The 26575-nt window shown below is 32.2% G+C and overlaps 2 protein-coding genes across 3 annotated transcripts in view; both read right to left on the bottom strand.

Moving 5' to 3' along the window:
- Window positions 1–15703, bottom strand: part of Sulf1 (Extracellular sulfatase Sulf1) — a 106064-nt gene extending 90361 nt beyond the window's left edge. For both annotated transcript variants that reach the window (XM_089078380.1, XM_089078381.1), the window contains exon 1: window positions 15415–15703. The gene's annotated coding sequence lies outside the window, so the exon portion shown is untranslated. The remainder of the gene's footprint in view (window positions 1–15414) is intronic.
- A 5238-nt stretch (window positions 15704–20941) lies between these two features.
- On the bottom strand, window positions 20942–26264 carry Uxs (UDP-xylose synthase). Its single transcript, XM_011648928.2, has 5 exons — window positions 25945–26264; window positions 23829–24428; window positions 23626–23739; window positions 22891–23211; window positions 20942–22802 (listed from the first exon to the last, which is right to left on the bottom strand). The coding sequence occupies exons 1-5, from the start codon at window positions 26003–26005 to the stop codon at window positions 22534–22536; spliced, it is 1365 nt and encodes a 454-aa protein (XP_011647230.2). The 5' UTR covers window positions 26006–26264; the 3' UTR covers window positions 20942–22533.
- Between the last annotated feature and the right edge of the window lie 311 nt (window positions 26265–26575).

Here is a 26575-nt window from a genome sequence, read left to right as displayed (position 1 = left end):
GAACAAAACCCGAAAAATTGAAGCAAATATAAATTATAATGTAAACTTATAATTGTAACAAACACCAAGCAAAAAGAGAGATTGATGATTTCGTGCTTTTGTTTTTTCGGATTATCTCTGTTAAACCATGTAAAAATCTATAAATAGAAATTAATCTGTATTTACTGTTTGATCAATTAAAACACGTCTCTGGACTATCGTTATTTGCAGTAAATTTTATATATTTATATATATATATATATATATACACACACACACACACACACACACACACACACACACACACACACACACACACACACTCTTAATTCAAGATAAAATGTCAATCATATTTAATTCGAGGCAAAAGAATAGAAATTATTAATTTAATCTTAAAATGGTTTCAGTTTTATATTGCATGAGATAATGATAAGATTAATGCATCAAGAATAGTTTTCGTCTCATTACTAGAAATTCTTTTTGAGAGAGTGTATATATATATATATATATATATATATATATATATATATATCTATATATATCGATATCCAAATAGCACCCTCTCAAAAAGAATTTTTAGTAATATATATATATATATATCGATCCTATATCGATCCTATTTTATACTCGTTTGAAGAGTAATAGCATTAAAATCTTTTCCGTGGGTGCATATTTCCAAAAATTACGATTCAGCGTTTTTTACATTTCTATTTCTATTAATTATAATTAATTATCCGCTTTTTTGTATACAAAAAACTATTTGTGATGGAATCCATCTACCGGATAAATATAACGTAAAGAATTGTAAACGATAAAGATATATATTAATCAATTGCACACTTGATGGATGAAAGTTAATTTAAAATAAAGAATTATAAACAATTAATATATACATATATTATTTATATGTAATCATTTTCAATTAATAATGTTATTAATAAAATTTTCATCTACTAAATTACAACTTTATTATGAAGGATTTGCAAAACTTTATCTTACTATGAAGAATTTGCAAAGCTCTAGCATATTATTGTATAAAAAGAGTTTATTCTAGTCTAGTTTTATTCTAATAGTTATATAATTCTAATATAAGGTAAACAAATAAACATGATAATTAATGATTAATGATGGTAATGATTAAGGTAAATAAAAATAAACAAAAATTACAAAATAAATTAAAACGACAGTTTCATGTTTCACTTTATCTTTGAATTCTTTTATTTTAATATTCATTTTTAGATTTCAACACATAAACAGTTCTACATAAGATATGATGTGGTAAATCAGTGCTGTTTACGGTGCGCAATTGACATTCTTTATTACAATTTAAAATTATAAACCATATATTTCGACTCTAGTTTGAGTCATCTTCAGTGTATACAAAAACAAAGACAAAATACTGCATAATTCTATATAAGTTCTACATAATTCTCGAAAACATGCTAACGACAAATATTGCTTTTTTTAATTATCACCCAACGATGATGTACTTATGAATATACATAAGAGACATTAGCTAATTTTGTGAGTTTTACTTATGAAATATTCTAAATTTTTGGCATAATTAAGCATTTTCTAAACATTTCTGTTAATTGATGTTATTTATTTGCTTTTTAAATAATTGTTATTACCTAAGAAACGCATATCAATATCGTCAAAATTCTATAGAAAACATTTAAATATATTTAGAATTGTATAATAAATATTATATGATAAAGAATATTTGAAAATTGAAAATCTTTGTTTAATATGTATATTTGTTAGATATATTTTTTTAGAAGATAAAAATCATTTAATTATATCTAAAATATAAAAACACAACGTTTATCCATATTTCTTTTAAAGCTGAAGAATTGTAAATTTGTTGAAATCTGATAATTACTATCGAAAAAACTTTCGCAGAACAAAGTAAGATATATGAATCTGGCGTTTCATTCATCCCTAATTTTTTATTTTAATGAACTATTTGTAACTTATATTAAACTGTAGCACAATTAAAAATAAAATAAGAATTATCAATAGTCAATGAGTTTTCACAAAATAATTTTATACATACACTCATACATACATTTAACTAACGAAAGTTGAAAGTTCATAAATAGTTTAATTTCAAATTGTTTCTTTTATCATCATTTACATAGTAGAAAGACCAATTACAAAAAAATGCTATATAATATGATATTATTATGAATTAAAATTTCTAGATAGATATATGTACAAATATGTGTATATTTACGAGATAAAAATCTCTCTCTCTCTCTCTCTCTCTCTCCCTCTTTCGTTTCTATCTTTAATGGCCACAGGTCAACTTCTAGATATATGTTTCAGGCGAAATAATCTCAGCTATAACAATTTATAAAACTTGATCACACTTTTTTAATACCTTCGCTCAAGTTATCATAACTGATATTAACATTAGAATAAAACTTAGAAATATAAATATTTCTTCCGCGATAAGTTACAACTGACTTCGACAACGATATGCATAAGAATCAAGCTTTTAGCAGGTAATATATGCTAGCGAAATATATCTAATAAAATGTTGCTTTATTATCGGTGATTTTTAATAAGTTTCTTACAACAAACATGAGATTTCCCTAATTCCCGAAATAAATTTATAAGCAGATTTAAGCGTAATATCACAGACTATTTCCAGATTCAGAGCTTAAGTCGAGTTATTTATAAATCCTTAATACGAGACTGTTCCGAGCCTGTTATAATGCCTGAAAGGCTATTTTCGGTATAAAGCTAATAGCGTGAGTATGCTCGTAAAAAGGCGATATTTTACGACAAGGATATCCTGACCCTGCAGTTTCTGGAGCGAGACGTGGCATAAAATACACGCCGATAAAAATTGCGTTTACCGATAATTGAATGTTTGTACTTCGTACACGGGTACGCATGCCCATTAGATATGTATATGTATGATACTTTATACTTTAGAAAATATCGGAACGGCGACAGCAAAACACCGATTGTTTTAGCAGTGATTCGATATTTCTTCATCTATCATTAAATTTTATACATACGTTCATTAATTTTGTTCGCAGATTAGGATTGATTAGCAATTCTTAATAGTAATAGAATAATAAGTTTATTATAGGATCTGTCTCTCCTGATAAACAATATTGTATATCCTGTTATGTTAGAAAATGAAACATCCTTATTTCGCAGATCAGATCCCAGAAATATACAACTCTAGTACAACTTTAATATGATAACAGGATTCAGTTCAATTATATCAAATTACATTGCAACTCGTATTAAATTATTGAATTGTTGCTTGTAAAAAGAGTTAAAATAAAAATTATTTACAAGCATCAAAAAAACGTAATAAATTAGTATTTTTATAAATCATAATATTATTATAAATCATAATATTTTTATAAATCATACAAAAATTCGAAAAATGCGCGTAATATTTCGATATGAGCAATCGCGTTAAGTAGCATTGGCGGTAAAGATCAACTGATTCAGAGTTGAATCTATTTCAACGGCGTGATCATTAGCTTAAGACTTTTAAGCTACACGGTCACCGTGGTCAATGCACAAGAAGAAAATTGGACGACTGCCCAAAGACAGTATCCCGATGGCAATATTAACATTTATAACGTCAACAAGTTAAATGCATAGTATGTTTCTTTAATAAAACACAACTTTCAATAATCTTTCAACTTTCAATACAACTTCAACTAATCTGCTATGCGCAAAGTATATATTCATATTATGTTTATGTTTTACACAATACATGTTTTACTCATCATCACTATATCAATTGTCGTTTCATAATATTATTTATATATTAATATTATTTTTAATTATTTGTAAATTGCTCCGTAAGTTAAGATTCTAACACAATAATAAAATAGAAATTTTATTTTAATAATATCAAATAAATATATTAGATGCACATGTTTCTATGTGATATACGATGATCAGTCATTTCATAGAATTTTATTTCAGTAAACGTGTTTCTTAAGCAAATACATTGTTATATAGAAACACGATAAACGATTGAGATTCGTAACGCAGGATTTATATGTAAGTATAGCAACTATATAGATTCAATCAGTTTACGAGCGTACGACACTTACGACACGATTTAATGTGTATTATCATATAGTAAAGACGGATTACCTGTTACTGTTTCGAATGATTTCATTTCACTTGACGTTCATCGAATCCCGTATAAATTACGGCGATGTGTTTAACATCCCGTATTAAAACGATCACCCAGATGAGCTCTTCAGAAGGATAGATGCAGACGATAGGACAAGCAATGGATTTACGGAAGCTTATCATAACGGTAGGCAGCAATCTGACTATTCATAGGATGCATCCACATGCACATATATATATAAACATGCATAATACAGAGACAGAGAAAGAAAGAAAGGGGGGGGAAAGAGAGAGAGAGAGAGAGAGAGAGAGAGAGAGACGGGGAGAGAAAAAGGGAAAAAGGAGAACAAAGAAGAATCACTTTATGATCATTATGCCTCATTAGCAATATTAACTAGCTCATTGTTGAGCGCTAATAAATTTTACTGATTATATAGATAATTATTGGAGACATCTATTGACAAACACGGAAGCAAACTCAAGCTGGATGTATATAAAATATCTCGTAAAATATCTATTCATTCTGATTAACAACTGGCGCTGTTCGATAATTTTGCATCAATTATGATTATTTACCGATGATTAGTAGCCGATACGCGTTTGAAGATAATAAAGAAATAATAAAGAAATAATTTATCAATCAACAAAAAAATTACGCATCGGCGTAATTTATAAATAATTCTACCTATTAGAAGTTAGCCCCCCACTTTTAAAAATAACTTATTTTGAGAGTTGTGCTGAATTGTGCTAGGTTTGTGCTACATTGTGCCCGAATTTTAAAACCGTAATGTGAAAAATGTCATAAAAAATGAAAAAAAACGACATTTTAGGCTAGCCCCCCACTTAGCGATTTTTTTAATTTTCTCGATTGTGCTAGGTTGTGCTAGGGTGTGCTAACATTGTGCCAAAATATTATCTTTAAAAAATAATAACAATAGAAGTTATGATAAAAAATAGATTTGAGAAAAAAAATATATAAATGACATTTATTCTTATATCAGTCATCTAAAGAGTATGCAAATGCATATCTAATATATATTCGCTTAGCACAAGTTGGCACAACCATCGGTTTCGTCAGCACAACGATATAAAGGGCACTTTACTCTTGAACGCGGCCCTTCGCGCACGCATTTTTTGTTAAAAATTCGGATTTTTAGTTATTGGATGTCCATAATACTGCATATCTGAGTTGTGCTAGGCTAGCACAAGTTGGCACAACCATAACTTTCGTCAGCACAACTATATAAAGGGCACTTTACTCTTGAGCGCGGCCCTTCGCGCATGCATTTTTTGTTAAAAATTCGGATTTGTAGTTATTGGATGTTCATAATACTGCATATCTGAGTTGTGCTAGCCTAGCACAAGTTGGCACAACCGTCGGTTTCGTCAGCACAACGATATAAAGGGCACTTTACTCTTGAACGCGGCCCTTCGCGCACGCATTTTTTGTTAAAAATTCGGATTTGTAGTTATTGGATGTTCATAATACTGCATATCTGAGTTGTGCTAGCCTAGCACAAGTTGGCACAACCGTCGGTTTCGTCAGCACAACGATATAAAGGGCACTTTACTCTTGAACGCGGCCCTTCGCGCACGCATTTTTTGTTAAAAATTCGGATTTTTAGTTATTGGATGTCCATAATACTGCATATCTGAGTTGTGCTAGGCTAGCAGAAGTTGGCACAACCATAACTTTCGTCAGCACAACTATATAAAGGGCACTTTACTCTTGAGCGCGGCCCTTCGCGCATGCATTTTTTGTTAAAAATTCGGATTTGTAGTTATTGGATGTTCATAATACTGCATATCTGAGTTGTGCTAGCCTAGCACAAGTTGGCACAACCGTCGGTTTCGTCAGCACAACGATATAAAGGGCACTTTACTCTTGAACGCGGCCCTTCGCGCACGCATTTTTTGTTAAAAATTCGGATTTGTAGTTATTGGATGTTCATAATACTGCATATCTGAGTTGTGCTAGCCTAGCACAAGTTGGCACAACCGTCGGTTTCGTCAGCACAACGATATAAAGGGCACTTTACTCTTGAACGCGGCCCTTCGCGCACGCATTTTTTGTTAAAAATTCGGATTTTTAGTTATTGGATGTCCATAATACTGCATATCTGAGTTGTGCTAGGCTAGCACAACTCAGGTATGCAGTATTATGAACATCCAATAACTACAAACCCGAGTTTTTAACAAAAAATGCGTGCGCGAAGGGCCGCGTTCAAGAGTAAAGTGCCCTTTATATCGTTGTGCTGACGAAACCGACGGTTGTGCCAACTTGTGCTAGGCTAGCACAACTCAGATATGCAGTATTATGAACATCCAATAACTACAAATCCGAATTTTTAACAAAAAATGCGTGCGCGAAGGGTCGCGCTCAAGAGTAAAGTGCCCTTCATATCGTTCTGCTGACGAAACCGACGATTGTGCCGATTTGTGCTAAGCGAATATATATTAGATATGCATTTGCATACTCTTTAGATGACTGATATTAGAATAAATGTCATTTATATATTTTTTTTCCCAAATCTATTTTTTATCATAACTTCTATTGTTATTATTTTTTAAAGATAATATTTTGGCACAATGTTAGCACAACCTAGCACAACCTAGCACAATCGAGAAAATTAAAAAAATCGCAAAGTGGGGGGCTAGCCTAAAATGTCGTTTTTTTTCATTTTTTATGACATTTTTCACATTACGATTTTAAAATTCGGGCACAATGTAGCACAAACCTAGCACAATTCAGCACAACTCTTAAAATAAGTTATTTCTAAAAGTGGGGGGCTAACTTCTAATAGGTAATAATTCTTTTATTTGTGAATCAAACAAACTGAATCATTTTTTTTTATTTTCTTAGATATTTTGATCATCCTCTTGAAAATATGCTTGTTGAAAATGTGCTTATCTTTTTTTCTTTCTGTATTCTCGTATCTTGTGTAATATACGCTTGCAATATATGAGCGAGTAGCATTTGTGCATACAACAATTAGGTATGCAGAAAAGTTACTTTAGACCGCGCGTGCCCAGCATGACAAGTAATCACAAGATATCCTTTCCTTCTCTCGGACTTTCAGCAATAAATCTGTATTAACAAGACATGTAGCAATAACGTACTATTATGCACATTAACTATACGCATATGTCATACGTTAAGAGAGAACGCAAATCAAAATATCGAGATTTTCATCACGGTTAATCATTTAACCGTATATTTAATTACGTAATCTTTCTAGAAATTAATAGAAATAACAAATGTAATTCGAACAGATTAGAAAGAGAGAGAAAGAGAGAGAGAGAGAGAGAGAGAGAGAGAGAGAGAGAGAGAGGAAAGAGAGAGTCGTTGCTAAAATTACACACTAGTACAAATTGATCGTCTTTAAACCGTCGTGAGATAGATTAGTTTTACCCTACTGATGACTAATCATTGCAATAGTAATCTTGCTCAGTAGGAGAGAAACCGCAGATTCGGACATTTGGTTCACGCACTCGGTCGAGTGACCGGTGGTGCGAAGCTACCATCCATGGGATTATGCCTGACCGCCTCTAAGGCTGTCCTCTCTAGTCAAAGGTGGCAATGATATCTCTAGGAGTCTCGTAAGTCGAAAGGCTCAAAACAATGTGACACTACTAGGCGGCCGGCCCACGGGCCGGTCGTCGCACGAGCTCGGCTTGCCGTATGGCGCCATCGCCTGTCGTCGGGATCCCACCGACGGCACGACGTCTAACAGTCGAACATGAGTTTCGCGAGTTCGATGTCGAGACTCAGAATCATCTAGACGACTTAGATTCCCCGTCACGACTAGTACAAATTGGATGAAGCTAATGAATCCAAGAACAACACATGGCATCACCGCTCTCCTATTTAACCTCTTTCATGTAGAATTTAATTTGAGTTTATGATTCATACGCTGATGTAAAAATAGTTCTATAAATTTTTTTGTAAATATCTAAAATGGACAAAATGTCAATTGGAAAAGATATAACAATCTTGAAACTTGACATTACAGCAAATTCATCGTTGAATTTATTAGCTTCAAAGAGAAACATCATCAAATGTAAACAGCATATTGCATTGTAACAGGACTATAAAATGTTTCTATCTTATTTGTTAATATATTGTCAATTTAAATCGTCGTGAATATTCTGACTCATACATGACATACCTAATGCTTTTATGTTTAATGTACCATCTGATCCTAGCTCCAAGAAAAAATATACGATTACAAAATCTCAAATGGATATTTCTGCTTAATGTGCTGTATATAAATCTGTCTTTCGTATAAGTATTTTTCATGTATTAATGTATTAATGCATATTAATGCAATATAGTACAAAATGTATCATATTGGAAACAAAACAATATTTTTTATTTAAATATATATTAATATAAAGTAATAAAATAATATATTCTCTAATAATACAGAATAACATAACTCAAATCCAGATTTTTTTTATAAAGAAAAAAAATTGTATACATTATGAGACTGCAACTTGTGACAATTATTGTTTATTTCTCTTTATATATATATATATATATATATATACATATATGTACATATATGTACATGATGCATGTTCATATCTGTAATAAAGTTTCAGATACTTCACGTATCAGTAATATTTTGTATACCGGTACTAGGAACGGCATGTACATGTTGTAATTTTATGCGCATAGACATGTTAGAATGCTGTAACGAATTTCTATTGCTGTCAAGAGAACCAATATGCAGAGAAAATTATTAACCTTGAACGATGCAATACAGTGAAACGTGGAATGTGTAAACAAGAGAAAAAAAACTAAAATATATGTAAAATATATGTAAAATACATGCAATGTTTCTATGCAATTCAGGAAAACAATAGATCATAAACCAATTGAAGAATGTAAAAAAATATAAAATAATGGCCCGTAAATTAAAATTAATGGCCAATTCGAATTATTTAAATTTCAAAGAAATGCGATATTCAATAAAATACGATAATTAATGTTTTCGTAAAATCTTTTCAGAAAAGAATAAAATTAAAAAAGAAATATATATATATATATATATATATATATATATTTCTCTTAAAAATATTTTATAAATAAATAAGTAAATCAAATTCAAAAATTTTCACACAGAAGATACATAAAAGATACTAAAATGGAGGTATACTTGATTTTTATTAGAGATATCTGAGATGAAACCGGAATTATCTTCTCACGGTATATACAAAGCCGTTCATGCTGTATATAAATGTCAACACGACAACTGAACAGTGAAAAAACCTTTTGCACATGTAGGATGTGATTCGAAGAGCGTTTGCGTGGGCCGATAAAGTCGATGCCGCCAAGCAGTCTGGCATTCTCCGCGTTTCTTCGTAATCTTCGTTCCGTCATTTCCTTGTGAGAAATCTTTTCTATCTCTTTACTACTCATCTCGATCTTTCTTATTTAATGAAATTTTTCGCGTGCAGCGTGATATTTTTGGTTTAATATCGCGTACATAAATCCCCAAGTAACTATATTGCATAGTTTAAATACATAATATATACATATTATATTATAGACATATAAAATTGTTAATAATATAAAAATATCAATTAATTACTGATTTTATAACGTCAGAATGTCCCATAAGTCAATCGCTCGGGAGGTAATTGGAGCCTAGAAACAAGAAAAAAGTTGATATGAACGTCTGGAAATGTATTGTTTTCGAGTTATCGCCATTTTTTTGTTGAAATTTGAGATTGCTGTATTTCGATTTTTTGTCAAAATTAAAAGAAGGGATGCTTAGTATATGAGTTTTATGACATAACTAAAGTCAAATAAAAGTTGCTTTAGCACTACCTAGGATATAATCACGTGGAGATATAGCCCGCTTAATATCTCTTAACAGAGATCAGAACTCCACAGTTGTGCATCCTAAGTAGTGCTAAAACAGCTCGTAACTTTTATTCAACTTTAGTTATGTTATAAAACTCGTATACTAACCATCTCTTCTTTTAAGTATTTTTAATTTTGACAAACAATTTGAAACAATTTCAAATTTCAATATAAAATATATATCAATTTTCATATCAATTCATATCAATTTTTTTTTGTTTTTGTGTTGTCTTTAATCATCTCTTAAGCAATTGACTTATGAGACCCCCGTATATTTTCAGTTATGTAAAATTTTAAAATGGCATTAGAAAACGAATGTTTTGTCTAGTTAATCGGATTGTAAACATGTAAATAGGCAAATGGTATAGTGTTCATATTTTTCTAGTAAATCCATAAGGGCTAATAATGACCTCTGCGAGAACGGAAGCTTATCGACAAGCAGAAGACTCGAATTCGAATTACAGTCAAGCCATTCTTTGCCTTGATATTTGTCAATTGTAACTTATATTCGAAGGCGTTCTGGCTCTGCAATAAGCACATAAGACTCATAAATCAGAGATCCTGAATTCTCGAATCGCGATCCCAGTCGACAATATTTACAAGCGACGGCTCTCCTCCATTCTGGCAAACCGCCTAGAGTAACCCTACCGAGAGAAATCTCTATATTGGGAATCGGCGTAAAACTGTAGATCCCATATATCCGTGTTAACACACGCGCACCACGGATATATGCAAGGATATCAGAAGATGGCGAAGACGCCAAAAAACCGGAGATGTAATATACATATAACTCTATATTACAATTTATGTTTGTTTGGTTTATTAGTGGGGTATGCAAAATCTCACCGTCCAAAAAATAACTTTGTCATAAATGCACATAGTAAGAATTTATATATGAATACTTATACAAATACTTCACAGCCGAAATAGACTAAATGAGGTATGATTAATCTTTGTCATTCAATCTCGCTATACAGACTTTTCTCGTACTCTTGTGTACGAGAAAAAACTCGTCAAAGTCCATCTAGTGGGATATATATATATATATACATATATGTAAATGATTTATATCTGATATATGTATATATATATATATTAATATGTATATATATATATATATATATATATATATATATTAATAAAGATCGAATGAATGTGTATATATATATATATATATATATATATATATATACACATTCATTCGATCTTTATTAAATATTTGTTAATTTTTGCAAAAATAGCAAAACAGTAGAGAGCCTTACTTTTTAATTTAATTCGTTCTACCGCTTGCCGCTTGCAAGAAATAATATGACAATTATCAAACACCTTGTATAAAAAGATAATAAAAAAGATTTACACATATTTACATACATATATATTTAAGTAAATATATGTATACAATAAAAAATAATAGTTAAGGAAAATTTAATAAGAGTTCCTTATAAGTGACATTATAATGACATATAATTTAATGCATTTTAAATAAATAATGCAAAGTAAATTTTTATATAGTACTATTTTTATGTACTATTTTTATGTAAATTATCCGGGACATGTGTTATAAATCAATGAATAGGATAAATTAAATATCAGAACTAAAATAGTAATGGAAAACGTTCAAGGGCACATTTGAGATGTCAACAACTAAGCGACTCGTCCTATATTTGCACACGATCGAAACACGCGGCACATCGAAGTCGTGCCAAATATTAATATTGAATCAAACATGATTTCTTAGATTGCACTGAATATTGCGCGTGTGACCTCAATTTCACGAATTTATTCCATATTTGGATCACCTTTCTCGATTAATATTGAATCAATGTAACGCCAATGAGCTCCAATCCATTGGAGATTAATATCAGAGATATTCAATAGAAAATGGAATGTAAATTTATTGCCAGTGTAGTGATGAGAACATAGATTCTCATGTCACCAGTTTCGGAAACAGTGAGATTCACGTTTAACCGCGAACCTCCATTTTCACCTAAATGGAGACAAATCGCACGCTTTTCCATATGTAACTATCAGATTTGAAAATAGATAGATGGATATGCAAATCTCATTTATTTATAACCTGAAACAATTCATCTAAAATTTGCGATAAACAATAGCTCACGCATATTGGCAATATTAAAAATATTTTTGAAGAATATAATAAAAACGTAAAGTAAAGCGAATAAAAAAATACATGATATAAAGAAAAATGTTTTATAGTAATTTTCTCTTCTTTTTGAATAAGATAAAATCTAAAGTATAATATTTTTATTATTTCATATAATATTTATGCGCTAATAACGTGACATACAACAGAAAAAAAATGACAATTTTTTAATTAAACGCGATTCAAATCGATATTCAAATCGATAAATTGCTACATAATTTTCTTTCTTTTATGCGCGTGCTTGTTTTCATCAATAACACAACTTTTACATATGTATATCGTAACAATTGCTCAGAATATTAAGATTTCATCAAAATAGTTCGCATGGAAACAATTCTCACAGCTGCATTTGTCTGCCTAATGCATCCGCGAGACGAATTTGTGAATCCTCGAGATAGGTTCCGTAACGAATAGCGTGGATGGAAAAGCATTTGCGGTGATTTATTCAGTCCTTTGTGCTCTCACGTGCCTTCTGTCACGAATCTATTTTGGTCTTTTCAAGTGATACGCGAAATAATTTTCCATCCTATACTTGTTACCGACTCTCCCAGAGTCCATTTTTGCAACTGAAAATCGAAGAATATTTCTTCAACGATTAAAATGAATCACGAAACTCTTTTTCGTTGTCAAAAACTCGTGTTATCCGACATATAAAAATAAATATTATTGATAGCTGCTTAATAACAAATTTATATTCTTGTTTGGCGAGATATAATTTGACTTAAATTTATTAGTCAAAAAAATAAGAATAAATCACAATAAAATCTTTCTTTACCTAAAAGAATTTCAATTTCTCTTCAAGTTTTATAAGAAAAGAAAAATATGATAAATTATGTAATTATAAATTATTTATACCACGATAATTATGTCTATATATGTATATATGTCTTCTCATCGTATTTAGATCCGTGACTTACATACTCTATAAAGTATATAAACTTCGTGACTGCTAATATTTTTATCTTAACCTATGTATGAAATAATGATCATTGTGCACTGTTCAAGTGCGAAAAACCGATGCTAGTATGAACAGTGAATTCCGTGTTTGGTTTATGCAGGTGTTCAGTAAAAAATAAAAAAAAACCGTGATAAATAACCTTGTTGTATGAATGCACAATGAGTCGTTAATCATGCCATCGAGTGTTAGGTGTAAAACGCGGGTGTCAGCGATATAGTATAGATCGTTGGTATACATTCGCGTGTATAATCACCAGTATTTGGAATACTTTTCTTGGTCGAATAATTTATTGACGCGAGTTATCGGTAACGTTCGTGCATCAATATCATAATTAATTATGAAGCCCAAAGCTTTCCGCGAGCTTATCACGAAAGGGCAACATAAATTTAGATGCACTCTGTTTAAACTTTAGAAGCTATTCAATCTTTAAAATATCATGCTACTTTGAGTCATGTAAAATACATTTCGTTTTAGTTCGTTATACAATTAACGCGTTAACAATTAATATCTTAAAATAGAGAATTATCCGTTGATAAACAATTAATTTTATATTAGTTGCTCGCGCAATTAATTTGTTATTTTCGAAAACGCTTCCAAGTTGCAATCTTCATTAACACAAAAATTTTTATCTTCTTAATTCGTTTATACCAAGCGTTTTATTCGGACTCAATCGCCGACTCTTTGGTTACTTCAAATCATATATATATATATATATATATATATATATATATATATATATGATATATGATATAATTGTATATATATATATATATATTTATTTATACATAAATACATATATATTTATATACAATTGCTATACAAAAAACTGTATTATTACAATTATATCATTGTCTTTCTATCAATACATTTCATGCATATAACTATATGTTTGTATGTAGCAAACTTCAAAAAGCCATAAGTGGATATCTAACTCAACATGATTTTCCTATAAAAATATTAATAAAGCTTTTTACAAACACATTCAATCGTTTTAAATTTATAAAAAGTCATATAATAGAAGTGATAATGGAAGATTGAACAAATTAATCATATCATTCACTGAATGCAGTATTGATTCGTATTTATTAATCAATAAAAAATAAAAACTTTATATCGAGTCAGTCAACATTTGCAAATTATGACGTAAATTTAAATTTAGATATACATTGTAATTATGTAAATGTCGATAGATATTAACCAACAGTATATAATTATCTCTTCGCTTGTCGTCATATGACTCGTAGTTGCGTTTAACATAAAAAGATCAATCGTAAAATTGAGAGATTTCGTGATATCGTGTACACGTTACAACTTTGCACATGTGTCGCATGTGGCTGATTCTGAAGGTTTCCTTCCGGTGAAAAATGTCTAGCATATATGAAAGTTTCTGAGAAATTGGTACGAACCACATGCGATGCTTCTTGGCCTTAAGGTCTATTTACGTCATTGACGCGTGTACAACTCCTGTTGTTTTTCTTTGTGACTGATTCGCTGACTTACAATCAGAATATTACAGAATGAATTCACGGGACGAAAGAAGAAAAACAATCGTGTTATATACGCGGAAAAATTTAAATTGTTGAATGTTAAATTCCTCCATTGAATGTTAAATTCAAATAAATGCTAAATCAGCAAAGACGTATTGGTTCTAACCATTGAATTTAGAAAAACGATTCGCTGATGGTTACAATCGGAATATTATGAATTCACGGAACGAAAGAAGAAAAACAAGCGCATTATATACACGGAAAAATTTAGGTTTGATTAAACTTTAAATTTGAATGAATGCTAAATCAGCAAAAGCGTATTGATTTTAACTATGAAATTTAGAAAAAGTCAACAAAATTTCAAAGAACATTGATGTTTAATAATGTTTTTAATCTCTTTTTTTTTATATCATCGCTCGATCTTGATAACACATGGTCATAAATTGTCTTTTATTATATGTTAGAAACAATTGACGATCATTGGAAAAACATGTCAAAATAAAAAAAAAAAAAAAAAAAACATCTGATGTGATCAGTGTATGAATAATTTAGATTGCGTAAGAAATAAATAACTTTAAAATTGCGACTGATTTAAGTGATCCCATCTAATCTGATTGTAATTGACATATGCATATATCCATCAATTTTTAAACCGGCACACGGGAGTCGTCTCTTCTTAATAATAAATATATAAGGTGCGTGTCGAATAACAATCGTGCGAACGGTGTACGTACGCCCACCGGGAGCCAGCAGGTTCGGTTGTCCATGAAGAAAAAAAAAAGAGAGAGAGAGAGAGAGAGGGGAAGAGAGAGAAAGAAAAAAAAGGAAGTCTTACTTATACGCAGAGAAGATCCAACCAACGATCTCGGACTTTCATCGGCAACGCTGCTTCTCGTAGGTGAACTCGAGCGACGACGAAGGCAGCCGTCTTCTCGTTCTCCCGCCGTGACACGGAACTCGATCCGGTGAAATTCGGGCGCGCAGCGGCCGCCGTTGGAGAGAGCCAGGAACGAGCGTGCAAATTGCACGTGGCGCGAAATAACGCGATGCGAGATCGATTCTATAATACACAACCTCACCGCGCGACGGTCGCAACCAAACTGAAGTTCGCCACCGATCCGTCGTCGCCGCTACGTCCAGCCTGGAAACAGCTGCTCCTCCACCTTCCCCTCTTCCTTCCCCCCGCCCTTCTTCCCGCGTGACGGAAAAGTGCGCGCCGATCTCGCGGCCGGAGTCTTACGGCGCAAAGTGCATCTTTCCGGCGAGAATCGACGCCCCCTCGCGCAAACCGGTATCCTGCAAGCTTATTCTGTAACCTTTAAAGGCTCAGACACAAGCGAGAACGAGAATGAGGAATAAAAAATTAAATATAAAAAATAAGTCATAGAAGACTCGATAAATTAAATCTTATGTATCTATTAATTTTTCTTTATTGAATTTATCTGTCTGTAAATTCGGAACAATTGTTTATATTGCGAATTACGTGCCGATATTTTTCGTAAGAATTTCTTGTAAGAAAAAAGTAACTGAATTTTTGATTATCGATTTATTAAAGAGAAAAATTTGGAAAAAGTTTTGAGCTATCGCATCGCAGATCTTTTAAAAATAACAGTATGTAATTCGCGACATAACTAATTATCCCGAATTTAGAAATATAAATTCAATAAAAAAAAATTATTAAATACCTAAGACCTACCGATAATATAATCTATTCTTTGAAACTTATCTCGGCTTATTATATTGATTATTAAATATAAAGAAGCACAAAATAGAAAATTATTTTCAAGAACATCTTGGTTTTCTTGATTATTCATTGATTTCTATACGGTTAAATTTAATTCTATATTGATTCTTTATTTCTTGTTTCTTATTCCTTTTATCATCATTTGAGTCTTAACGGCAATGTTGTTAAAAGTTGTAGGTTAGATTTACTGGCGAGTGGGCGACAAAATCTGAAAATGCTTGGCATCAATTTATTGACACAGAAGAAAGATCAACAACGTGATAACGTGCGCCGCGAGAGAAACGCATAAAGAAACTTGGAAATTTCGCGACACATAGAAATTTTCCGTCATCCGCTTTTCAGGCGTGGACACAAATACACGATGGTCATCATGGGCGTATCCAAGATTTTTTTCGGGAAGAATTTATCAATTCTATTATACATAAATAACAATTTTTTTGCGTTAATGAATTTTTTGGATATTTTAAAGCTTAGAATATCTCCTCGTTCCTGATTTTTAATGAGAAAATGTTTATTAAGTTCTATACATCATAATTCTAATTTTACTTTAACTTTTTTTTTAAATTTCGGACGAATTTGACTCCCCCCCTCCGCCCGCTCGGATACATTTATGGTGATAGTTCTCACTAAAAATTTTAGAATTTCGAGATGAAAACTTACGAATATTTATTCTATTGTTCTCTGACGTTGTGTTTGACGCTTTGATTTGAGAATGACGTGTGATCGACGTGAAGTTCACTACGAATTCATTTTTATGATTCTCGAAACGCATTCGATATCCAATAGGAGAATTTGTTTCCTAGGAATTTCTGAAAAACTAGTTTTTTTGTTGAATATTGGATTCTTTATAAAAAAGGAGATGTTAAGTCGATTACTCGCATTTCTCGAAGTTTATTGTTGTCATTTTTTCGTGATTGATTGGTTCTTTCGCTGCGCTATTTCGTGAGTTACTGTCAATTTGCAAATGACAATTTGTAAAAAGCGGGCGAGGTTAGTAACGAATGAAATTTTGAATCGGTTTTGAATAAGAACAAGATGAACAAGGATGAATAAGTTTCTATTTTTCATCACGATGATACGTCGCTACCATCAACGCATAATATAAAAATATATAATATGAAAAGCTTAATGGCGCGCGCGTAGCACTACTGTTATGTACTAGCGTATTTAAAAAGTAATTGAACAAAATCAGAAAAAAAAAAATTAGAATCAAGAATGGACAATTTCAAACAGATTGTGTATAAAACACAAAGCTTTGATATTCAATTAATTTCTAATTAAGAACGAAATAGAAATTATAGAGTCACTTAATTGTAATCTCTTTATTATAATTTTTATTGTAATTGTATTTACTATTTTACTATCTATTAACAATTTACATGTTCAATAATTTAAGCAATTCGGCTTTGTAATCTCTTCACCTTATTCCTAGTATTCGTTTCCGTTATTGCATCGGTATAAGCATGTCATGATTCTGACTGGTTTGAAAATGTTGTACTATTTTCCAAATCACGCACGCGACGACGTCGGTGTCACTCGTTTCGATACAGCAAAAGAATCACGGCTGGATATTCTTGGATCTTGCGAAAACACAATGCGGCCGCGCCAAAAAGAAAGAAACGAATCGAGAATTTATCGAGAAATGGGAATATTATCGGGGAATATTACTGCGCTAATAATCGTAAAGCGCACCGACCGACGGCACGGAATATCCCCATAAATTTTCGCTTTACGCAAAATAATAATGGCGACCATATCAAAGTCACGAGCGCGGCCGTAAAGCTTTTAGCGAGAATTAGTATCGAAAACGCTCGTGTACGACCGACGGTGTTCGACGGTGAAATATCCCCGTGTATATTCGAACGCGCCGGGTGTTTCGTTTGCGAGAACGGACGAATAGGGGGCGGAGAGAGGTGGGGCAAGGACGGACGGAAGGGCGAGGAGAGCTTTTATTGCCTGGCTTTTATTAACCGACCCGGCGCTACGTGTCTATCTTGCTGTTACTTACACGCACCTCGGCACGTCATAACCCACCTGCGCCATGACGCGCCGCTTTCGCGCCCCGAGATATCGCCGGGTCATGGACGCGCTTTAACCCTTTCACCCTCGCCGCTTACCTCTTTAAGCGGGACTTTATTGCATGCACGCGTGCGCCCACGGAGCTGACTATACGTGAAAGCTTGTTGACGAGAAACCTGCAGGTTCCCCGTTCCAAAGCCTGACCCGCGGCATCTCTTCCGGATCCGATACTTTATGAGGAGAATAATTTTGCTGGCAAATCTAAAAAAATTTGAATAGACATAAATCTGAAAATAATTTTGTTGTTGTTAATCATCAAAGTTATTACGTAGGATCTAAACGATAATGATAAAAATGCTGTAAAAATTTTTGATCTTTTAGTAATCAATTTGAACGTCGTACGTAATAATTTTAAAGGCCCAACAAAATTATTTTCAGAGATTTGTAGCTGTATCTATGATTAAATTTTTAGCAAAGTATTCTTTCTGCGTTCGATAATGAACCAAAATTTCCAGGGACCAACTTTGCGTGATATTTGAATGTCGATTTGCCTCAAGCATGCCCACGGCGAAGCCAATCGTTTTCGATTAATGAAACATATCGTTGACAACGCGAATCTTTACTTGTTCGCCAACATTTATTCCACACAACAGAAATGTCCAAAATACATCACAGAAGTATTCTAAAGATATCGCGATATCTTTAGGATCTCTCTGTGATGTAGTTTGGACATTTCTACTGTGTGAAAGCAAATATCCGGGAAATCGTTCATCCATCTTACGTAACGTATTGCGGATAAATTAACCTTTACAGGTATACTCGGAGCATCTTTATCGGCGCGGTATTTGTTTTATCGAGCTGAAATTAATGAAGTGTCAGGAACGTATACACGTACACACCACGTCACTGCGCATTCCCCCTTCGTTGATCCGCACGTTGTTTCTCCTCGGCTACGACCTCCGAGGCATAATTGCAGCTTCATAGTTCATACTCGCAGGTCCTACCCGGTGCCTATATATAATAACGATCCCGGAACACGTGGCTGCCATGAGAAAGTTACGCGGGAATGTTACGCACATGAACTTCGCTATTTACGCGTGAGCGTACATAACGGCACGTGTCAATCTCATTAACACGCGCCTCTTAAATAATATAGCTGATGTAGGAAAGAGAAGAGACACGAGCGTTACGATCATTATTATTTAAAATCCACTTCGGAGATGCGCAATTTAATTTCATTCGCAATTGCAAACACGGAAATGTGCAAGTGACTAAGTGTCGGTCCACAATAAGTATTTAATCTTTAAACCATAAGAAATTGATCAATCATAATCGATTATTCTTTTCATATTCGATTATAATTGGTCAATTTCTTACTTCTTAAAGCTTAAATCACCTATTGTGAACCGACACTAAGACGAACTAAAGACAAAAAGATATCAATAATTGACTTATGACTTCACTTCCATGAATGTAGAATAACGCAATTTAAAGATGTTTCAGCTGTACAATAGTAGCAAAAAATTATCGAAATTTAAAAAGAACATATTTCTCATATTTATACAATATCAAATAGATTCGGGTTATAAAAAATATCAAATAGATTTGGGTTATAAAAAAATTAACGTTAATGCAAAACAGTGCAAAATGTTAACGAAATTAACGTTTCTCTTAATAGATGAAAACATTTGACTATGAATATCTCTTGAAATTCATTGCAAAAAATAAAAATAATTAATAATTTATAGAAAGATTTTTTGAGTTCGAATAAGTTAAATATATATGAAATATAAAAATAATCAATTATATTAAATTAATAACTTTTTAACAAAATATTTATTTTAAATATGCTATTTAGTTTCGATATTATTCTTAAACGATGTGCTATTTCTTTTTATAAGAATCATGAAAATTAAAATTATATCATTTTCAAACCGTTCAGAGAATTTTGCTCAGTTTTTACACAAATATTTAGAAAAAAATATTAGAACAAAGTATTTTTTGTTTTTATCAATGTTCTGATATATGACACATACGACCTGAAAATTTTTTATTAAATTACTGAGTTTCTTTTCTAAGAATTAGAAAAAAATAAAAAGTTAAATCAAAATTAAAGTGAATCTATATTGAGAGAAATGTATTTATTCTTTTTTTTACGCATAATCATGCGTCGCTCACTCCTCATGTATCTTTGGACGAAGAACGCCTTTGTAACGATTAGATCATCATCGTCATCATCACCCTCTGCGGCGGCACTTTTGTTTGTGCTAACCGAGTCGCCGTATATCCCGGACGCGATCATTATCGTTTAGAATAACCGGGCCTCGTATCTTTCTTTCTCTCTCTCTCTCTCTCTCTCTTCCATTTATTCCTTTCACCTTCCGTTCGTCTTTTCCCGAAGAGATAAAACGACCAACCACGCGCGCCCTGTCATGGCCCACGCGACATCCATTATGATCAATCGACTCCTTAAATAATCGTTTTATGACGTCGTGCATACCCAATGAGATTATATTGCTAGTGATTCAGACAAAATTCAAAAAGATTCATCTAGGAAATAAGGAAATAAGGGGACAGGAAATAAAAAGAAAATAAGGAATTTGCAGGAAATAAGAAAGCAAACTGGTTGAAATTTATTTCGTAACAAAATAACAAATTCGCATAATTTTCGGATTTTCGAGAAATAGATTAAATTTGATTGAATTAACTTAAATAAAATTAAATAAAATTAATTTTAAATGGATTACACATTTTAATTTTTGCTCTTTTTAAATCTACCTTAAATCATCTATGTAGAGAACAAAATATAATATTATATTATATGTTTGTTTATATATTGTGTATATATTGAAGTGTACTATATATTCAGCATTATATATTTCTTAAATTTACACTTTGATACAAAGACATATATAATCTGCTTAGCTATTTACATATTTTCTATATTATTTTCATGTTTGTAAGAAAAACAATTTATCGCGAAAAATCGATATCTCATAATTTTCAATAACAATGTAAGAACTAATTATACATATAAGTCATATTTTATAAAGAGTACATTATCATATAGATGGTTTCTGCTACACTTATATATAAAATATAAAATTACTTTCTCGCTTATACGTTATTTGTTATTACAGTCTCACAGTTTATGATCGCACTATATCTATAATTTATATATCATATAATTGCAATATAAATTACAAACACTACTTTGTCGATATTAAATACTATCCATTTTAATGGTGTTGTACAAGAATCCACAACTTTCATTAGATGCTTAGATACATTTAGATAATTTAATAATATAAACATTTTTTAAAGTTTTATTGCAAGTACATCTTCCATAATGTCATTATTATAACTACAAGGAATCAAAAGCAAATATTTTTTAGCTAATTGTTATACACAGAATTTAAGCGCAATTACTTCTATCTTACTACTACTGTTAATACACGATCCAGAAGATATAAAAAGAGAAAAATAGTATTTTAGTATCATTTTTCAATTCAACTTTTATAAAAATTATAGACTATATATAACTATATATATATATATATATATATATATATAACTATATATATATATATAAATAAATGTAAGATAAAACATGAAAAATATTTTCTACTATCTAAAAAAATCAATATTCAGATATAGTAAATAGATACATTGCCTCTTTGTATAAAAAAAGAAATAATTTAAAATATATTTACATATATTTATAGAAAAATATATTAACACATAAATATAATTTATGTATTAATAATAAATAAATTTTATATATATATATATATATTTATAAATTTTATATATATATATATATATATATATATATATATATAAAATGTATATATCAATACATATTTTAAAATCTATAATCAGAATAAAAAATATTAGAGAGAGAGAGAGAGAGAGAGAGCTATAGAGAGGAGATAGAAAAAGAAATCAAAATATATTTTAAATTATTGCTCCTATAAAGAATGCAGTATGTATCCAATTGGAAGAAATTCAAGAGATTGATCAATTCAATGATCGCGTATTGCGTGTATGTGTTGACTGCTATATAAATTATGTAAAATTCAAATTGGACGGGGATTTTTTGGCACATACTGGTCCATAGCTTAATGGCACTTTCACGCCACTTCTGAAAGTGGATGCATTAATCATATCATTAATTTATTACACTTGATCCTAAAGTTGTTCTACAATATCATGATCATTTTTATAAGAAGACTGTTTAAAACTGCTTTTTTGAGAATGCTTTGTCCTTTGCAATTCTTTCGCAAAATACACTATAGTTTTCTTCAGACCTTCCGCTAAAGGAACTTTCGGTTCCCAGTTCAAATATTTTTTAGCTCTGCTAATATCTGGTCTTCTTCTTTGCGGGTCGTCCTCAACTGCTGCGAGTTCAATTATCGGACTGGTAGCACCCACTAAATCTTTTATTATACGTGCAAATTCTAAGAAAAATTGAAATATTAAATGTCAAACAGATATATCCGAAATCTTAGAATGATTAATATATATGACATAAACGGTGGCTCTTACTTTCAATTGTATGCTCCACAGGATTTCCAATATTTACAGGTAAAGTATAATTAGATGCCATTAATGCTACTAATCCATCCACTAGATCGGAGACATATTGAAACGATCGCGTCTGTTTTCCACTGCCATAAATCGTGATCGAGTCATTTTGTAAAGCCTGAAGGATAAAATTTGACACGACGCGACCGTCATTCATATGCATTCTTGGGCCAAAGGTGTTGAAAATTCGTGCAACTCGAACCGAGACGCCTTCCTGTCTCATGTAAGCGTAGCTCAACGTCTCAGCGACCCGTTTTCCTTCGTCATAACACGCCCGTGGACCTATATTTCAAAAACTATATATATATATATATATATATATATATACATATACCTATATATATAACTATATATATGCCAATCGTCAAAATGTCCATTAATATGCAGAAAAATAAAACTTACACAAAGAACAATTTCATTGGAGTATCTAAAAATTTAGCCAAATGCAGATAAAATAATTTTGTTGGTTTATCAAAATATTTATATACAACATTCAAATTTTAATTGTTAGACTTTTAATTGTTAGACTAACAAATTTAAAAATTATTGCAGTATTATCATGCTTAAACATCCTACGTAATAATTTTGGCCTAACAAAATTATTTTCAAATTTTTATCTGATCAAATTTTTAGATCCTTTAGTAAGATCATTTTTTCCATGTATATCTACGCAAAATCATCCGCACAGAATCTTACCAATGGGATTTACATGACCCCAGTAAGTTTCTGCCTGTGGATGCTCGTTAGGATCCCCGTACACTTCCGACGTGCTCGCAATTAACACTCGTGCACCGACTCGTTTTGCGAGTCCTGAAATGCCATATTAACAGATTATATATAATATTATTTCGGATGTCTCCGTTTTCAAATTCGACACGTCTGCACAGTCAACAACTCACCCAACATGTTTATAGTGCCCAACGTGTTCGTCTTGATCGTCTTCACGGGATTCAGCATGTAGTGCGGCGGACTGGCCGGACTAGCGAGATGATAGATCTCGTCGACCTCCAGGTACAATGGCCTCACGATATCGTGATGCACCAGCTCGAAATTCTCGTGACCGACCCAGTGCTCCACGTTACGCTTTCTACCGGTGAAGAAATTGTCGACGACTATCACCTCGTGTCCGGCGAGCATCAGACGGTCCACCAGATGAGAGCCGACAAAACCCGCGCCCCCCGTCACCAGTACTCGCTTCCGATTTTTATAATTCAGAAACTTCACCGTTGGAAAGTCCTTCGCCACTCCGTTCTTAATCGCCGCCTCCAGATGCTGGAGTTTACCCTCCAGCTCGCGAATCCGAACCTTCGCCTCCTCGATGTCCCTGATATCTCCGTCAGACGGCTCGTTCTCGGCATCGCGAACTTTTTGTGTCGCGGCCACGATGAGATCATTCTTGTCATCTAAGCTAGCTTTATTCCCGAGTACGGAGCGATGCCGACCGCGGTTAAAGGATCGCTCCTCTTCCGTAGTCACCAGAGTTTTATAAAAGCCCAAGACTGTTACAAGCGTAAAAAAAACGATATTATAATACGTGAAATTACATACAAATGCATTCCTTTAATATTTCTATGACATTAATGACTAATTACATTTGCAACAATAATAATAAACAAAATTTAATGGTACGTGATATAGATATATATATCAGACATTCTTTAATTATAAATAAAACTAAAGTAAAAGTATCTTATATATAAAGATTAGTTTTAAAAAAAATATGAATGTATACACACTAAAAATATAAACAAAATATTTGTATTATTTTGGTTATAACATATTTATTTATCGATTATTTTATTTTATAATACTATTTTATAATACTAAAATATTGTTTTTTCAAAATTACATAAATTTATACAGGCATCATAATATTTCAGCAAACTTTTCAGACAGAATTAAATTTTTTATTCTCTGTAATATTCAATTTTTTCATCTAATGATAGCTCATTTAAGATTAAATAAGACCAAACGTAACGGCAGCAACTAATGTTTAAAAGATTTGCTTTCGATTATAACCACGTCTTGTTTTTCGTCTTTCACAACGGTCAAATGTTATATAAACTGAATGCTGCGCATATGTTTTCGCGTTTCAAAGCTTCTCAATAATTCCTAAATTAAAATGTTATAATATTTATAATTGTTTAAAACAAAATAATAATAATAATAATAAAATTGTAGAACTATGCAATTTATATTACATTTAGAACTTGAAATAATCGAGATAATACTTGTCAGCGTCGAAGCGAAAAATACGAAGCATTCCATGTTCTTCATAATTAAGATTTTGATTATCGAAAGTTACGTAGATTATATTTCTCGATAATGTAGTGATTGCGATATACTCCACTATTGGTTAATGATGACGTAATTCGAGTCGTAAAAGGAGGAATAATTTGTGATATTTTAATTCATGCAGAAATGAGGAAATAAACTAAAAAAATAATGCGATAATATTCAATAATTCGCTTTATTTAACATCATCCTTGCCCAAAATTTTTCAGTGAAAAGACTTTCGATCGCATGTTCCGTTTTCCGGAGCTAAGGTTGAATTTTAACGAGTTCTAGGCACATGCACGAAAAGATAAGCGCCTATTAAAACACCTCGTTATTTTTACAACATACAGTATTTATAGCAATGTGATTTCTGGTACTTTGTACGATAGCGAAGCATTAATAGAACCGTATAGTTAACGTTACGTAATGTGCGAGTAAAAATCAGAAAAAAAAAACCAGGTACATCGAGCGACGCTTAAAAGAATAAATTATTGGGAATGTCAACGCGCGGGAAAGAGAATCGGAGAATTAAAAAAAATTGCCCGATGTCTTGAATTTGCGAGATCAGAGATGGCGAACGAATTTATCGCTTGGACAAATCAAATGTTGCGATGCACGGAAGTTAGACCGATCAAGATAGCCGTCATAGACAGCACGTTCGAATTTCGAGATTTGCCCGATGGTGTGAAGGCATCCTCGTTCGCAGCCTCGATAACCTAACCTATCCGGGGGACTCACCTAGCAGCGCGCAAACCGCGAAGACCGCGAGCTGCTTCATCTTACGTTGCGTGACAACCATACTTTAAATTCGCACATGACTCGCTCCGTGTCACGCTTACGTCACTCCCGTCGCGACTCAACGACGGACGACGGTCATACTCGCGTTGTTCCGCGCGGTTGCGGGGTCGAGTAGCCAGTTTGGCAGCTACTAATTCAAAATACAAGCAAAACCGGAAAACATAACCTCCACGGCACAGAGACCGTGCATTCGCCGATCGTTCCACGATGCATCTACATGCGACACGCGAAGCACTTGTGATTATTGACGACGCGGCGGGCATTCGCGATCGGACGGGCATACCGATGTCGTCATCTATACTTGATGTTAGGAAACTTAGGTGAAAATTCCTAACTCGTCGGTATTAAAACCGATGTCGCTCAAAGAAAATCATTATTAAAGTTACTAAATTTATAAGATACCGCAATATCGTATAAATAAATCGTATAAATAATTCCTCGCATTTGGAATCGATATGGCGGAAAGTACACATAAGTGTACAGCGTAACAAGTAAAAAGTTTAGACGAAAACATATTATATGCAATATTTTAATGAAAATTGAAATAAAATGTTCAAACTAAACATATACC

The sequence above is a fragment of the Pogonomyrmex barbatus genome, unplaced genomic scaffold, assembly GCF_055798465.1.
Source record: "Pogonomyrmex barbatus isolate J1 unplaced genomic scaffold, ASM5579846v1 scaffold22, whole genome shotgun sequence".
NCBI classification, from domain to species: domain Eukaryota; kingdom Metazoa; phylum Arthropoda; class Insecta; order Hymenoptera; family Formicidae; genus Pogonomyrmex; species Pogonomyrmex barbatus.
Note: the sequence above shows the minus strand (reverse complement) of the source record. Positions and strands in the feature narration are given on the sequence as shown.